This window comes from Hypomesus transpacificus, chromosome 22 (assembly GCF_021917145.1).
Source record: "Hypomesus transpacificus isolate Combined female chromosome 22, fHypTra1, whole genome shotgun sequence".
In the NCBI taxonomy this organism is placed as follows: domain Eukaryota; kingdom Metazoa; phylum Chordata; class Actinopteri; order Osmeriformes; family Osmeridae; genus Hypomesus; species Hypomesus transpacificus.
Window position 1 is genome coordinate 14,935,198 of NC_061081.1, and position 17,223 is coordinate 14,952,420.

Genomic DNA, 17,223 nt, shown 5'->3' on the forward strand with positions numbered 1-17,223 from the left:
TTTGGAGGAAAAGCTCCATCTGATCAGTAGTCCATAAATATGATTTATGGTTATTATTTGGGGGGGGGGGGGGGGAGTGTCTTGGATGACGAAACGCTTGAGAGTTTTTTGTAGTATTATAAAAGGTAATTTCAGGAAGACTGAGTTGAAAAATAGAATTGAAAACTCAAAATCCATCTCTTCAACCACGTACTGGCCAAGTTTATTTTTTATTTTTAACAACTTTGTAAATTCAGTCAATTGGGGTGAATATGTCTGAATCTGAGATCATGACCGACAACGCTGACTTAAAAAAGGTAAGCGTTTGTAATAATAATTCAGTGTTTCTTCGTAAACAGTTTAATTACGATGATGATATAACCGTAATATAACTCTACTGGGGCACAGGCCCCTAATTCATATAGGTTTGTGTTTTTGGTTAAAACACTTTTACAAGCATTGATTGGGATACTGTAATTTTTTTCTGGGATTATCCATCTAAATTAATGCACTGACTAATTAAATAAATTGTTAAAACTCAAACTTTAGATTTTACTGGGGCACGGCAGATTTACTGTGGCACGTGTCCCAGTAAAAAGGGTCTAGCGACGCCCGTTATATTTCCCAATTTGTAATTGTTTTAACAAACGAGAAAAACGTACAAAGGTAATTTCTTCAACGTTTTCAAATGGTTACAATTTGGAAAATGTAATTCGCATAAAACCTACACATGTTTAATATAATGTGCTACAGAAATACTTGCACATACGAGTGATTTGGAACAGCCACACGTGTCACACATCAGTCTTGATTGATATTCCTTTCTAGCAGCAGATTACTGTAGGAACTTGATGTGTTCTGATTCAGCTTTTCGTGTGGATACCGTTCTCTGTGCTTGCTTATACGCTCACTCTCTTGACGAGCTGATAGACAACCTGGTAAACCCTAATGACTTAAGTTTATCTTTTCAGGTGGACCCCAATGACTCATCGATGCAGGAACCAAGGTGTGTACATGCACCAATGCCTTCACCCTCTTTTCCTCCCTCTCCTTTGTTTGTTCGTCCAAGTTGTCTACTTTCACGTCTCCAACCAAAACAGAAACTGCTTTTCGGTTAATCCCTCATAATTGTCACAAGCTGGCTGCCGTAAAATTTATTTTAAAATGTATCTGATTCAGACTAGACTAACCCGTTGTTAATTGAACAGCTGAATAGGATCACGTTGTTAAGGTCGGTCCCTCGATAATGCACAAAGATACACACGCCGCTGTTTAGTGCACGTGGATACAGTTAAACACATCAGACACAATTAACCATTTGAATCTTAAATGCCTGTAAGCATCCTATTGTAACAGCTACTGATCAATCCAATTCAAACTTTAAGGACCGTGGGAGCAGGGAGGTGTTGAGTATGGACAACATAAACAGGGTCTAACAGTTTCATTATCTGCTGGTTTGGCTCAGTGTGTCCCACATGGATCTGCAGAATGCCCTGGAGGAATGCTCCACCGCCCTTGAATATTTCCTCAACAATCGCTTCTCCGAAGCCCTCGATCTGCTCAGACCCTGGTACGCTGCCTCTATAATCAGTCAGTTTGTGCATCAATTTATCACTTAAACGTTTAATCAGTGATTCAATTGATTAAGCAATTAATTGCAGATTAAACAGTTTGTCTGGCAAATGACCAATGAGTCCACTGCTTCATCAATGGGTAAATCAATTGATAAACCCAGCGATTAATCACTCTGATAAATCCAGCGATTAATCAGTCAGATGAATCGACTGTTCAGTACACTGGTTGTGTCTGCGCCCTATCCAGGAAGGATGACAGCATGTACCATGCCATGGGCTACAGCAGCATCCTGGTCATGCAGGCCGGCATGACCTTTGACCCGAGCGACATGGAGCTGGCCATGGTGGCACTGAAGGAAGCATTGCGGACCTGCCAGAAGTACAACTCCACAACAATGAAGCTTTTCAGAGGGAGAGAGGGAGAGAGCTCCCTAAGATAGTTAAATATGAAACCCCGTTGGGGCGGAAAGGGTGGAGGTTAAAACCATCTTGTTTTGTTCCAAACGTAGGTTCAGAAAACGAAGCAGCATCGCGGAGACCATCACCTACTACTGGTACAAACAGCCGTCTGATAACCTGACTGAAGGTGAGACGGAATCCTAGAACCTGACAGGCAGAACCTCACTAGAGTTCTAGAACCTTCACGTACAATCCACAGAAGGCTGCATTGCTTGCATGCAGACTATGTTAAAAAACATTGGGGTTTGATGTTTTGCTCTGTGTGTGTGTCTCCCTCTCTCTGTGTGTGTTGCTGCGTGTGTGTGTGTGTGTCTCTCTCTGTGTGTGTGTGTGTGTGTGTGTGTGTGTCTCTCTCTCTCTCTCTCTCTCTCTCTCTCTCTCTCTCTCTCTCTCTCTCTGTGTGTCTCTCTCTCTCTCTCTGTGTGTCTCTCTCTCTCTCTCTGTGTGTGTGTCTCTCTCTCTCTCTCTGTGTGTGTGTCTCTCTCTCTCTTTCTCTCTGTGTGTGTGTGTGTGTCTCTCGCTCTCTGTGTGTGTGTCTCTCTCTCGCTCTCTCTCTCTCTCTGTGTGTGTGTCTCTCGCTCTCTGTGTGTGTGTCTTTCTCTCTGTGTGTCTGTGTGTAGAGGAGATGCACGCTGAGCTGTGCTATGCTGAGGTGCTGCTACAGAAGGCGGCTCTCACCTTCCTGGACGAGAGCTTCATCAGCTTCATCAAGGGAGGGATCAAGATACGAAACAGCTACCACATCTTCAAGTGAGCGCTGGAAAACAAGTCATGTATATGGGTGTCTTCTTCTCTGGGAAATGACGTTGATGGTTTGCCTTGGTGTTCCAGGGACTGCCAGGTGATGTCTAATTTCAACAAAATTGAGCACATGAGAAGCCACGCCCACTTCAGAGGTGGAGTCAACATGGGCATCGGGTCCTTCAACCTGGTGAGAGAACCGAACTGGTCAAGTGATCGTGTGTGAGTGATCATCTGTCTGTGTGACAGAGGTTTGCAAAAAAATATTTTAATTATTTTAAAGGTTTAAATAATATGTTCACAAAATATTTTTGTTTTTGAAAACAAAGTTTAGAAAAGAAGTTGAGGTTGAGAAAATAAAGTTTGTTAAAAAAATGTTAAAGACTTCAGATATACGTTTTTGAAAGGTTGAAAAAAGATTCCCCCAAAATGTTACTTTTGTGTGTGTGTGTGTGTGTGTGTGTGTGTGTGTGTGTGTGTGTGTGTGTGTGTGTGTGTGTGTGTGTGTGTGTGTGTGTGTGTGTGTGTGTGTGTGTGTGTGTGTGTGTGTGTGTGTGTGTGTGTGTGTGTGTAGATGCTGTCTCTCCTGCCAGCCAGGGTCCTCAGGCTCATGGAGTACCTGGGCTTTAATGGAGACCGGGTGGGTGCTGCCTCCTCTCTCCTCCCTGTCCCCCTTCCCTCCCTGTCCCCCCTGAGGGAGGGGGGGGGGGGGGCACGGGTAGTGAAACCACATTCTATCGGCAGGGAACAGGGGCGCCGCCAGGAATTTTGGGCCCCATGAACAAAATAAAAAAATGCAAGGGCCCCGTGCAATTGTCCTAAATGTCCCCCTATACAGCGCCCCTAGGAGGGAGGAATGCTAACCCCAAGAGGAAATCCTGGAGGTTCGAGATGGTTTGAGTTAAAGATTTTCTCTCTGCTGCATGTGCTGTCCAACAGGAAGTAGGTCTGTCCCAGCTGAGAGAGGGAGCAGCCAATGGCAGCTTGCGATCCATTCTCAGTACCCTCACCCTGCTCATGTTCCACCTCTACATCACCGTCATCCTAGGTAACGGGGCAACCAGACCAATCACAGCGCGGCGTTCATCTGCTCTGGCCACCCTCCTGTTCAAGCTGATTTTCATCTGACCAATCACAACTGTTTATTTGATAAGGGGCGGGTTCATTCATTCAATACGAGTACACAATGTACTGAGGAGAGCCGTTTAGGCGTTTTCGTTAACAACCAAGATGACAATTTGTTGCTCTGGTTGGTTGTATGTACGTATGTAACATGTTGATAACAGCCCTTGGAAATCAAATACGAACTAAGGGATTCCACAACAATATTCGGGGAGTCAGATGGCGGAGCGGTTAGGGAATCGGGCTGTTAATCAGTAGGTTGCCAGTTTGATTCCCGGAACCTGTGCCAAATGACATTGTTGCTCTGGATAAGAGTGTCTGCTAAATGTAAATGTAATATGTAATTGGTCTGGTGATGCCAGGCTAGCAAACTACACATTCTGCTGGTGAAAATGGCACACTGCAAGACACAAAGCCATGCTAGGACTTTACTGAGATTTCACAACTGTGTCCCCCTAGTGGTCCCTGAATGCATTGCTCTCATAACAACAGTGTTAGACAACACAATGTGCAAAATTATTCGTTTTATTTTGTATTTCTCTTTCAGGTACTGGTGAGACAAACCTGACAGAGGCAGAAGCTCTCCTTGAACCTTACAAGAGCAAGTTCCCGAACGTAAGGATCGTGTGTGTGTGTGTGTGTGTGTGTGTGTGTGTGTGTGTGTGTGTGTGTGTGTGTGTGTGTGTGTGTGTGTGTGTGTGTGTGTGTGTGTGTGTGTGTGTGTGTGTGTGTGTGTGTGTGTGTGTGTGTGTGTGTGTGTGTCCATCTTTTCTGTTTGCTCATTCTGTGGTCTCTGTTCCAGGGGGCTCTGATCCTCTTCTACACCGCCAGGATCGCCGTGCTCAAAGGAGACTTCACGTTCGTATGTAACTTCCTGTTCAGAGCAGCAACTTGCATCCTTTCAACATCACATCCATGGATTATAATTCACCACCCTGAAGACTGTGTGTGTGTTCTGTGTGAATATGGTGTGTGTCTGTATGACTATTGTGTGTGTGTGTGTGTGGGGCCCTCCAGGGCCAGGAGAAGTTCCTGGCGTGTATCGGGACCCAGCAGGAGTGGAGGCAGATCCACCACCTGTGCTACTGGGAGCTGATGTGGGCTCACTGCTTCCAGCAGGACTGGCTGGAGGCCTACCGCTACGCTGACCTGCTCTGCAAGGAGAGCAAGTGGTCCCAGGTACGCTCACACATGCTCTCACACACACACACACACACACAACGCAGTAGTGCCTGGAGAACTACAGCTAAGCAAACTTTTGAGGGTTTATGTTGATTCAGGTGCAATTATGCAAGTATACGTGAAGCCCTCTGTGATGTGACTTGTACAAAGGGCTATACTAATAAAGTTTGGTTTGACTGAATCCTTGTCTGTCTTGGCAGGCCATCTACGTGTTCCAGAAGGCGTCCATTCTGAGCATGCTCCCTGAGGAGGCAAGGCAGAAGACTGGGGAGGACGTGGAGGAGTTATTCAGGTGAGCGGCTGACTTCACCTCATCCAGGGAGAGGAAGAGTCACCCTTACCTCCCGCCGAAAAACACTCCTGTTAGCTTAGCAGGGTGTGAGAAGGTGTGTGTGTGAGGGCATGTGGGTGTGTATGATGATGTGTGAGAGGACATTAACAGTGTGTGTGTGTGTCGTGCCCCAGGCAGGTGGAGGGGCTGAGACTGAGGTTTGCTGGGAAGTCCATCCCTACGGAGAAGTTTGCTTCCAAGAGGGCGGCACGCTACTCTGCCCAGCCCCCTATCAAGCTGGTCATCCCTGCTCTGGTAGGTACACACACACACATACACACACACACACACACACACACAGCCAGTTGGGCTTATGTCTAAAACACTGCTGTACCACAAACTTCACATCACTACTTCTTCTTCTCCTTTTCTTCTTTCTATCCCCTCCCTCCCCTCTTCTTCTTCTTCTTCCTGGGTGAGCAGGAGATGATGTACGTGTGGAACGGCTTCACCATCGTGGGCCAGAGGGCCGACCTGACGGAGAACATCCTGGCCACCATCCAGGAAGCCGAGGACGCCCTCAGAGACCAGCCCAGTGAGACACACACACACACTGTACATACACACCCTCAGACACCAACCCAGTGAGACACACACACACACTGTCCATACACACCCTCAGAGACCAGCCCAGTGAGACACACACACACACACATCTTAGTCTCACTGACTGTTTTAATCGAAAAACCTTAAAGTGTTTGACTTCCCTCAGATCCCTCCGTCCACCATGTGGACGACCAGTGTGTGGTGCAGCTGCTGAAGGGGCTGTGTCTCAGACACCTGGGACGCCTGGACCAGGCCGAGGCCTGCTTCAGCCTCGTGCTCTCCAGGTCAGGGCTCATGGGGTCAGCAGGGTCAGCCTTGATTAGCCTAGCGTAGCATAACCTAGCCTAGCGTAGCATAACCTAGCCTAGCGTAGCATAACCTAGCCTAACCTCACAGTCGTACTGGAGTCGGTGTCTTGGTTGTTTCTACAGTGAAAGCAGGATCAAGTATGACCACCACCTGGTTCCCTTCACCATGTATGAGCTTGGCCTGCTGTACCAGAAGCAGGGGAACCAGGAGAAGGCTGTCACCTTCATACAGAACGCCAAGTGAGTCTCTTTCTGTTAATAAATAATATATATCGTAACAACCATGTATTATAGTTTCCCATTGTTTTCAGGCATTCATGACTTCAGGGGAGACAGTAAGGTGGTGGGGGGGGGGGTCTTCATTTCGCTCTCACAGTTTTGTGCATTTGTACTGAAAAGATGTGTTGTGTAGTTAGCAGCTTGGGCTGTGGCCAGAACAACAGCCCAGTTTGGTAAATAACACCAAAATAAATTGAGTTTGGCCATCTAAAGTCTCACTGAGTCCTTCCTATGACCATAGTCGTGGTCATTACTATACATATAATTTATTTTTGTACTCAAATAAATTTGGGTGGATTTTAAATCTTAAGTCTTTAAATCTTAATATCGTCTGGCAGGCTCAACTACAAAGACTATTCAATGGAGTCCAGGCTACATTTCCGTATCCATGCGGCACTCAACAACATGGGCCCCAAGACCCCCAAACAGAAGAGGACATCTGCCTTAGAGTAACGGCTCCTGACCCCCCGACTCAGAGACACGGATGTGATGGACACGACTTATGAACCCTCTGTCATTTCATAGTGGGAGGAAAGAGACTGTCGATGTGAAAGAATTGAATGCGAGTCAGTGCTGTCTCCAGGAGGAAGCTGCAGAGAGTGTCTCCAGGTGTGTTTGCACATCTGTTGTCTTTAGATATGACGCGTCAAACCCAGAAATGATTTATCAGTACAGGTGGAGGATATACATGGAAAACAAACAGGTGGCCCATTCACACCAGTCATTCATCCACACTCACATTACCCTGATGAATATAGGACAGGGGGCCCAGATCATTTAGAATGTTTTACATTTGTATTTTATTCTAAGTTTGGTTGGTCTGGTCGGTTTCGGCTTGAGGCTTTTCGGAGAGTGACGTCTATTCCCATATATTGTGTGTGTGCTATCAGACATATTGTATTGGAACTTGATCTTTGAAATACATTATATTCACTGCAGCCAATCTGTCTTTGTTATTTTTGACAAACGTGTAATGTGTGAAAAGTCCAGTACCAGTTCCACCACATATAGTACACATGCAACACAGAATCAGAATGACAAATCGACAGTTGATCTTTAGCACTAAATGGGTCTGCCAGCGGCGGATTCAACATTCTCAAAATAAAGACTCATCGAAAGGACTTCATTTTCAAGCATTTGAATGAGAAAAAATTAAGACGAATCTATTATAATTTTATTGAGCGGAACAATGTAACACACAAAGATCTATCACCCAACGACTAAACGGAGAAAGTGCTGCGCCAAATGTTCAGACAGATCCACTTGTAGTATTTTGCGGTGTGTGGTGCTGGTGCAGGTCAGCTGAGAGCGGGGGGAGGAAGAGGAAGAAAGATGGAAGGGAATAGAGATGAAGCCGAAAAATGCATAAATATAGCGACTAAAGCGCTAGAAGCAGGAGATAAGGACAAAGCGTTGAAATTCTTAAATAAGGCAGAAAAGCTTTATCCAACCTCCAAAGCTAAAGGTAAATAATTGTGTTTATCCTTACTATAACACGTCAGCTAAACTGCTGGCTAGCTAGCCGGAGATGTCAAGCTGATGATAAGCAGAAGCTACGTTCATAGAACTAGCTAGCAGTAGTCATATTGAGCTAATACATTTTATTAATACCCATTTTCAGTTCTTTAGCTACATAATTAAAATGTTTAAACCTTACACACTTAATATTAATACACGAAGTGTTTGTCAGGACGTAACGCTAGCTACTGATAACTAGCTAGCTAGACTAGCTAGCACCAACTAGCATGGTCAGAGGAGCGTTTCTTCCGCGATGTGGGGTCTAGATATAGTTGTCATTGCACAACCGGTTGCTAGTTTAATGAGGACGGGTGTATAATTCCAAAAAACAATTGACACTGTCTAAAGTCTTCAGCAACATAGTTGGGTAGCCATTGTAAGTTAGCTAAAGCATCCATTTGTGGTACCTGAAATGCTATAGGATGACTTGTTAGATGGAAAGCTACAGCAAAGCTAGGCCCAAATTAATCATTTGTTGCGTGCTTAGCTAACTAGCTTCACTACATTTTAACATTGTACCCGTGCATTTTCTTTCGCAAGAACAAGACAGAGCGTGACGCTTTTGTATTCGTCACAGAAGTGTGTTTATCATCTCTATGTTGAAATGTCTCAATGTTGAGTACATTTCTTGATGTGCACACTCTCGCTTGTGTATTTCTAGCTTTAAGTTGGACTGGAGCGCCATCGATGTATGATCAAAACTGTACGAATGTCACGATTTAGCGCCTGTCCAATTTGGTCATTCATTCATTCGTGCCACTTTCCTGTTGCACAGTAATGTGGTTTCACGAAGCGAGACATAGCCTAGTGATTCAAACGTGTACCCGCATTTACCTGCTTGTGTTATAGTCGATTGGCTGATCAGTAATGGTACCGTGATGTTAAATGGATTCTCGAATAATCAGATGCTTCCGTTTCAACGTGACATGATTCGAATTCGACACCCCAGCTCTGTAGAATCTGAAGTGACTTATGATCAATAACTTACAGATAGCCCGAACATCACATTAACCCTCCACACACACGCGCACACACTTTCACGGTAAAATATGAACAAAGGCTTGCATACTAAGTGAATACAACTTTTTTCAAGCCAGTCTTTCTGAGGCCCTTGTACACTAGCTCTGTGTTTTTCTAGAAGATACCTTGTCTACTACACATGCTAGTTGTACAGGCCAGCATGTTTTCAGCTATGTAAGGAGATTAAGGGGGGGGGGGGGGGGGGGGGGTCATAGGGAGCGAAGGAGGTAAGTGGGGCAGGAAGACGAGGCATGATAAGGAGGTTGGCTCTGGCTGACAGGTCGAGCCTCCACAACCAAGGCCCACCTCAGGCCTTTAATAGAATGCTTCCCCCACAGACTAGAGGCAGCTAATCAGGCTTAGCTGCTCCGTCTCCGGGACAACCCCGTGACTACAGTGAAGAAAATGATAAATCAGAGGTTTCTTTAAAATACTTTCAAAATGATAATACAGAAATATATGCATGCGGGTTATAACCTATATGTTTTTGGACTTCGTAAGCTTGTTTTACATTAATGATGGGACAGTTGGAGGGAGGCAGCAGGGTGGGAGTGGGGAAGGGAGGGGGAGAGGGGAGAGACATGAAGGAAATGCCCTCAGTGGGATTCGAACCCAGGCCCCTATGTTAGTCAGCCTTAATGGTACAGCTCTTACCCAGTGAGCTACTTGAAAAGGCGCCCCTTTTAAAAGCATTTTTATCGGAGGTGTTGGAGACGCTGTACCTCTGGTGCTGTGAGGCCCAGCATAGAGCGCTGTTTGCGGCCGCTTGGTCCCGGAAAGGCCCTGGTCGAAGCCTCGCTGCCAGGCCCTACTGGCCCACAGTGGGGAATCAGAGGAGACTGGTAACCATGGCGAAGGACCGATTCCTAATCAAATTCAAAACCCATTTTGTTTCAGAGGAAGGCCGATGATGTTGGTTTAACAAAGTAACTCACCCATGAACTCGGTAACAGATCTGTGCATCATGAAATATAAACCGATAGAGCGATAACAACATGACCTGTATCCCTTCACCACCATTGGAAGTGAAGTGACAGAAACATGCGTCCTGGGATTTGATCGTACCAGCAAAGGTCTTCTAGTCCAAAACAGATCCCATGCTCCCTGATCCCTGACTGCCTGATCCCAGGCTGCCTGCTAACACAGACACTGTGGTCTTTGTACTGGCTAAGGGCTGGAGGCTGGGGGCTGGAGGCTGGAGGCTAAGGACTGGGGGCTGGGGACTGGAGGCTAAGGACTGGGGGCTGGGGACTGGGGGCTGGAGGCTAAGGACTGGAGGCTGGGGACTGGAGGCTGGGGACTGGAGGCTGGGGGCTGGAGGCTGGGGACTGGAGGCTGGGGACTAGAGGCTGGGGACTGGAGGCTGGGGACTGGAGGCTGGGGACTGGAGGCTGGGGACTGGAGGCTGGGGACTGGGGTCTGGAGGCTAAGGACTGGAGGCTGGGGACTGGAGGCTGGGGACTGGGGGCTGGAGGCTGGGGACTGGAGGCTGGAGGCTGGGGACTGGAGGCTGGGGACTGGAGGCTGGGGACTGGAGGCTGGGGGCTGGAGGCTGGAGGCTGGGGGCTGGGGGGGTAGTTAAGCATGTCAGATCAGCATGCTGGAGGCTGCGGGCCATCTCAGCTCTGTGTAGTTAACAATCAAATATTTCAGACCAGGCTGGGTTCTCTCCTCCACTCAGACCAGGCTGGGTTCTCTCCTCCACTCAGGCTGGGTTCTCTTCTCCACTCAGACCAGGCTGGGTTCTCTCATCCACTCAGGCCAGGCCAGGCTAGGCCAGGCTGGTTTCCCTTAGTGGAAACGAGAGATGGTTATTCTGGTCCCTGATTGTGTAAAGTCATGCCATACTCACCCTTTCTCTCCCCCCCCTCCAGCCCTGCTGGATGCCTTGTTGAGGAACGGGAGCTCTGCGGGTAGCGGTGCGTACTGCCGGAGGCCCCCAGACAGCACGGCGGAGGCCAGGGCGGAGGCTGGGGCGGAGGCCAGGGCAGGGGAGGCCATCGCCAAGAGCTTCACCAAGGAGCAGGTGGAGGGGGTGCAGAGGTGAGGTTATGCCATCTCCGTCTGTCTGTCTCAGTCTATGCATGTCTGTCTCTCTCTCTGTCTATGCGTGTCTGTCTCTCTCTCCCTCTAATCTCCTAGCAGTGTATAGTATGATACGGCCCACTGTTCTCCTCCTGCCTGTCAGAGAGGAGAGGTGAGATTCAGCCCTGTTGTTGTGGCCTGCTGGTGTTTTCCGTACCTGCATGTTTTTCATGAAACATGTGGTTGGTTGGGTGATTTGTTGACCTATTTCAAGTCCCTGTTTGCTTTCAAATGTTTATACTTATGAGTAGAAGGCGTTTTTTCTGTTTATGGGTACATATGGAAATGAATAAGTGCTATTTGCACGCACAGATACACACACACACACACACCTACACACACACACCAGTATCTGTCTACTTGTTATGACAGAATGCAGTGTTCAGTTCCTGTTCTGTTGGAGGATACCAGGTTGTTACCAGGATACCAGGTTGTTACCAGGATACCAGGTCGTTACTAGGATACCAGGTTGTTACCAGGATACCAGGTTGTTGTCCGGTGCACCTGGACCCCCAAACCACTCCACACTCTCATGCTTATCATCCTGCAGGCTTTGTGCCCTGTAGCCCCCTCCACCTGACCCCCCACCCCTGACCCTGCGGGGGTCAGACAGGATGTTGACATCCCTTGTCTGATTGGCTGGGTGGTCAGATGGGTAGTCCAGGTTTTTCGCAGGTCAAAGGTCACATATAAACCTGTGGTGGTGTAAACCCTGAGCTTCCTGTGTCTGTCTGGCTAAAATCTGACCTCAGACTGATGATCCGAGAGAGACAGAGAGGGAGACAGAGAGGGAGACAGAGAGGGAGACAGAGAGGGAGACAGAGAGGGAGACAGAGAGGGAGACAGAGAGGGAGACAGAGAGGGAGACAGAGAGACCTCCTGATCTGGGTCCTCGAGGTGAAAAAAGATTCCTCAGGAGGATTCTAGAATGATCTCTGAGGTTCTGCTCCACACAGTCAGGCAGTGACAGTGATGTTGCATCACCCCAGGCTGGGGGGAAGCAGGGGGGGAAGAGGGGGGAGAAAGTGAATGAGGACACTGCAGTTTTCACAGTGTTCTTCACACGCTGCTATCACTATGGGAACCACTGGGGCTTGGCAGGTTGCCGAGGGAGGGAGAGACAGGGAGAGCAACAGTAGTAAGGAAGGGAAGGAGGTATAGAGAGAAGGAGGGGAGGAGGGGTGAAGAATAGAGGAAGAGAAGGAAGGGTGAAGGGAAGGAGGGAAGGAGGGAGGGATGAATGGAGAGAGACAATAGAGACCCATAAAGGGCTTGGCTGGAGAATAACAGAACTACCTACTATAGACCAGTCTGGGACTGGAAGGCAGGCTGTATGGAGGTTAATACGACCAGAATACACACGCACACACAGGCACACACAGGCATACACACGCACACACAGGCACACACATTCAAGTAAAAACACAATTTAAAAGATGAGCAGCCATGTTGTAAAACATCAGGTTGGGGTTTGTTGTTAATGATGCAGCCCAGGGATTAGTCATGGTAACTTCCCTAGTTAGACTGTTATGTGGAGCTTTCTGGAGTCCTGCCAGGGGGTTGCTGTTGAGACGCACACACGTGCTTCTCTTAATTGACCCCCTAGAGTTTCCAGGCTAGAGTTCCATGATCCTGGCAGACAGGAGTTTCAGATTAGGAGTAACATCATGGTGTTTATACACCTGCACACTAAACACTAGCTTCACATTGACACACTAAACACTAGCTTCACATTGACACACTAAACACTAGCTTCACATTGAGACACTAAACACTAGCTTCACATTGACACACTAAACACTAGCTTCACATTGAGACACTAAACACTAGCTATACATTGACACACTAAACACTACCTTCACGTTGAGACACTAAACACTACCTTCACATTGAGACACTAAACACTAGCTTCACATTGAGACACTAAACACTAGCTTCACATTGAGACACTAAACACTAGCTTCACATTGAGACACTAAACACTAGCTTCACATTGAGACACTAAACACTAGCTTCACATTGACACACTAAACACTAGCTTCACATTGAGACACTAAACACTAGCTTCACATTGAGACACTAAACACTAGCTTCACATTGAGACACTAAACACTAGCTTCACATTGAGACACTAAACACTAGCTTCACATTGAGACACTAAACACTAGCTTCACATTGAGACACTAAACACTAGCTTCACATTGACACACTAAACACTAGCTTCACATTGAGACACTAAACACTAGCTTCACATTGAGACACTAAACACTAGCTTCACATTGAGACACTAAACACTAGCTTCACATTGAGACACTAAACACTAGCTTCACATTGAGACACTAAACACTAGCTTCACATTGAGACACTAAACACTAGCTTCACATTGAGACACTAAACACTAGCTTCACATTGAGACACTAAACACTAGCTTCACATTGAGACACTAAACACTAGCTTCACATTGACACACTAAACACTAGCTTCACATTGAGACACTAAACACTAGCTTCACATTGAGACACTAAACACTAGCTTCACATTGAGACACTAAACACTAGCTTCACATTGACACACTAAACACTAGCTTCACATTGAGACACTAAACACTAGCTTCACATTGAGACTTGCGGCAATAGAAATCATTTTTGTGTCTCCCCCTTGTGTCTCCCTGCTCCCTGCAGGATCAAGCGTTGTAAGGACTACTACGAGGTGTTGGGTGCCTCTAAGGAGGCCAACGAGGAGGAGCTGAAGAAGGCCTACAGGAAACTCGCTCTGAAGTTCCACCCCGACAAGAACCATGCTCCAGGAGCAACAGAGGCCTTCAAGAGTACGAATACTGTACCCAACACTGTTCACCACACACTGATACTGTACCCAACACTGTTCACCACACACTGATACTGTACCCAACACTGTTCACCACACACTGATACTGTACCCAACACTGTTCACCACACACTGATACTGTACCCAACACTGTTTGCCATACACGCGTCAATACTAATGAACTTTTTCCTGAAGCTAATATCAGGTACACATTCATCCGGATGGTCTTTGATTTTCTCCTTCAGAGATTGGAAATGCTTACGCAGTGCTTAGCAACCCGGACAAGAGGAAGAAGTATGACCTCACCGGGGGGGAGGAGCCTAGCGGCCCAGGCCACGCCCACGGAGGTGGAGGGTTCGATTTCCACCGGGGTTTCGAGGCCGACATCACGCCTGAAGACCTGTTCAACATGTTCTTCGGAGGTGGCTTCCCCTCCTGTAAGAGACGCACACACAGTCATACACACACAGTCATACACACACAGTCATACACACACAGTCATACACACACTGTCATACACACACTGTCATACACACACTGTCATACACACACAGTCATACACACACAGTCATACACACACTGTCATACACACACAGTTATACACACACTGTCATACACACACAGTCATACACACACTGTCATACACACACAGTCATACACACACAGTCATACACACACAGTCATACACACACAGTCATACACACACTGTCATACACACACTGTCATACACACACAGTTATACACACACAGTCATACACACACAGTCATACACACACTGTCATACACACACAGTCATACACACACTGTCATACACACACACACTGTCATACCCATCACACTGTCATACACACAGTGTCATACACACACACACACACACACTGTCATACACACACAGTCATACACACACACACAGTCATACACACACAGTCATACACACACTGTCATACACACACAGTCATACACACACTGTCATACACACACACACTGTCATACCCATCACACTGTCATACACACAGTGTCATACACACACACACACACACTGTCATACACACACAGTCATACACACGCACACAAACACATACTCACACTCATTCACTCACACACAGTCACACCTTCACTCTGTGTGAGCTGTCTCCTCCCATGTGGCTGAACACTGGGTCCTTGTGAACACATGATGAGGTGTGTCTCTTTCCCCAGCGAGCACACACACGTTCAGTAGTGGCCGGGCGCGCTACAGCCAGCCGGCCGACCAGAGACGGGACCGGGCGGAGGAGCGGGCAGACGTACGTACACTCACCACGGTTACCCTCACCATAGTTACCGTCACCACGGTGTATCGTCATCATGGTTACTGTCACCACGGTTACATAGCAGGGTGGGTTAGATGTGTGTGTAACAGTGATGTCTCCGCAGGGGGGGTTCTCCATGTTCATCCAGCTGATGCCCATCGTGGTGCTCATTCTGGTGTCCATCCTCAGTCAGCTGATGGTGTCCACGCCCCCCTATAGCCTCTACTCCAGACCGTACGTACACACACACACACTCTAACATGCTCCTTCCCTCCACATGTACATACACACTCTCTCTCTCTGACACACACACTCTCCCCCCCCAGGTCGACAGGGCAGACCATACTCTCTCTCTGACACACACACTTTCCCCCCCTCAGGTCGACAGGGCAGACCATACTCTCTCTCTGACACACACACTCTCCCCCCCCAGGTCGACAGGGCAGACGATACTCTCTCTCTGACACACACACACTCTCTCCCCCCCCCCCCCCCCCCCCCCCCCCCCCCCCCCCCCCCCCTCAGGTCGACAGGGCAGACCATAAAGCGTCAGACAGAGAACCTGCATGTGGACTACTTTGTGGCGCGGGACTTCAAGTCTGAGTTCAGGGGCTCAGCGCTGCAGAAGATAGAGAAGAGCGTGGAGGAGGACTACGTGTCCAACGTCAGGAACAACTGCTGGAAGGAGAGGCAGACGAGTACGTGGGGAACCTGGGGAACCGGCGGGAAGCATGTGTGTGTTCATTGAGCAGATGCTTTAGCACAGCCTTTCTGAACCCTGGTCCTCAGGGAGTAATAAACATGCTCTGCATGTTCTAGATGTTTCCTTGCTCCAACACATCTGATTCAAATGAATGAGCCCATTTTTTTCCTCCCTCCTTCTCACTCCCTCCCTCCCTTTCTCCTTATCCCCCACCCCTACAGAAACGGACTTGCTGTATGCTGCTAAGGTCTACAGAGATGACCGTCTGCGGAAGAAGGCGGATCTCATGACCATGGAGAACTGCCGGGAGCTGGACCGACTCAACGACCTGTTCAGGGGGGGCTGAGCCCTCCTCCCCAACACTCGGACGCTTTTAGATTCTATATATATAGATAAAATATATATAGATATGTATGTATGTAAAATGTTTTTTTAAGGAAAAGTACGCAGAAGATAGGAGCACGATGAAAAGGAAGAAGAAAAAAAACAAAACGTACAAAAAAATCGACACAAAAACTAAACCTATAAAAGATGAAACCTAGCCTGACTTTGGGAGTTAAGTTGTCCCCCTCTCCCCCTCTCTTCTTTTCATTCTTGCTGGTGCCCACTCCTTTTCTTCTGTCCCCCCCTCCATCTTCTCCCCCCTCCATCTTCTCCCCCCTCCATCTTCTCCCCCTCCATCTTCTCCCCCCTCCATCTTCTCCCCCCTCCATCTTCTCCCCCTCCATCTTTTCCCCCCTCCATCTTCTCCCCCTCCATCTTTTCCCCCCTCCATCTTCTCCCCCTCCATCTTCTCCCCCCTCCATCTTCTCCCCCTCCATATTCTCCCCCTCCATCTTCTCCCCCTCCATCCCCTCTTATCCTCAGCTGTTGCCTTGAGGCTTCATTCTAATGAACAAAATTATCTGTCAGCAATGGGGGGACCATCTAAAAGGAAACATTTGTGAGCACTAGAAGCATCTTCTTCCCGGTATTCTTTTCTCTCTCTCTCTCCAGCTTATCTCCTAGTTTTGTGTAGAAGACGTTAAACTCCGGAAACAAACACCGGAGAACTGCACTCTTGAATACCGAGAGGACGAGCTGTGGTCGTAAAGCGAATCACTGACATCTTCCTTAACCGGCTTCTTCATCGTCACCTCCATCACCTGCTTTACTCAGGAACTGGAGGTTCCCCTGAGGATGTTTCCCTCCTCCCGGTTCCATAGCAGCGCTAGAACCCCATTGAAGAACTCTGGAGAACCCCCAGACGAATGCTTCCTAG

The 17,223-nt window shown here is 47.7% G+C and overlaps 2 protein-coding genes across 3 annotated transcripts; both read left to right on the plus strand.

Moving 5' to 3' along the window:
* The first annotated feature begins 130 nt into the window (after window positions 1–130).
* Window positions 131–7,635, plus strand: LOC124484099 (tetratricopeptide repeat protein 39B-like). Its single transcript, XM_047044815.1, has 18 exons — window positions 131–296; window positions 951–985; window positions 1,445–1,549; window positions 1,801–1,932; window positions 2,063–2,139; window positions 2,633–2,762; window positions 2,844–2,943; window positions 3,328–3,393; window positions 3,693–3,801; window positions 4,423–4,490; window positions 4,678–4,737; window positions 4,893–5,054; window positions 5,258–5,349; window positions 5,523–5,643; window positions 5,812–5,923; window positions 6,101–6,218; window positions 6,366–6,482; window positions 6,860–7,635. Exons 1-18 carry the CDS (start codon window positions 252–254, stop codon window positions 6,972–6,974), a joined length of 1,764 nt encoding a protein of 587 aa, XP_046900771.1. The 5' UTR covers window positions 131–251; the 3' UTR covers window positions 6,975–7,635.
* Window positions 7,636–7,790: 155 nt separating this feature from the next.
* On the plus strand, window positions 7,791–16,646 carry dnajb14 (DnaJ heat shock protein family (Hsp40) member B14). Of its 2 annotated transcripts, none has more exons than XM_047044821.1 (8): window positions 7,791–7,986; window positions 10,934–11,102; window positions 13,826–13,971; window positions 14,216–14,407; window positions 15,168–15,253; window positions 15,384–15,493; window positions 15,785–15,992; window positions 16,184–16,646. In XM_047044821.1, the coding sequence occupies exons 1-8, from the start codon at window positions 7,854–7,856 to the stop codon at window positions 16,250–16,252; spliced, it is 1,113 nt and encodes a 370-aa protein (XP_046900777.1). In that variant the 5' UTR covers window positions 7,791–7,853; the 3' UTR covers window positions 16,253–16,646. The 2 variants fall into 2 exon arrangements, with proteins under 2 accessions (XP_046900777.1, XP_046900776.1); XM_047044820.1 differs by having other exon boundaries at window positions 7,792–7,986; window positions 15,785–15,957; window positions 16,184–16,644.
* Window positions 16,647–17,223: the final 577 nt, after the last annotated feature.

Bases quoted from the DNA above. Each gene is read 5' to 3' on its own strand.
- LOC124484099 (XM_047044815.1), top strand. From the start codon at position 252: ATGTCTGAATCTGAGATCATGACCGACAACGCTGACTTAAAAAAG. The intron at 2,763-2,843 runs GTGAGCGCTGGA...TTGGTGTTCCAG, and splicing joins AACAGCTACCACATCTTCAA to GGACTGCCAGGTGATGTCTA. The intron at 6,483-6,859 runs GTGAGTCTCTTT...ATCGTCTGGCAG, and splicing joins ACCTTCATACAGAACGCCAA to GCTCAACTACAAAGACTATT.
- dnajb14 (XM_047044820.1), top strand. From the start codon at position 7,854: ATGGAAGGGAATAGAGATGAAGCCGAAAAATGCATAAATATAGCGACT. The intron at 13,972-14,215 runs GTACGAATACTG...TTTCTCCTTCAG, and splicing joins AGCAACAGAGGCCTTCAAGA to AGATTGGAAATGCTTACGCA. The intron at 15,958-16,183 runs GTACGTGGGGAA...CCACCCCTACAG, and splicing joins CTGGAAGGAGAGGCAGACGA to AAACGGACTTGCTGTATGCT.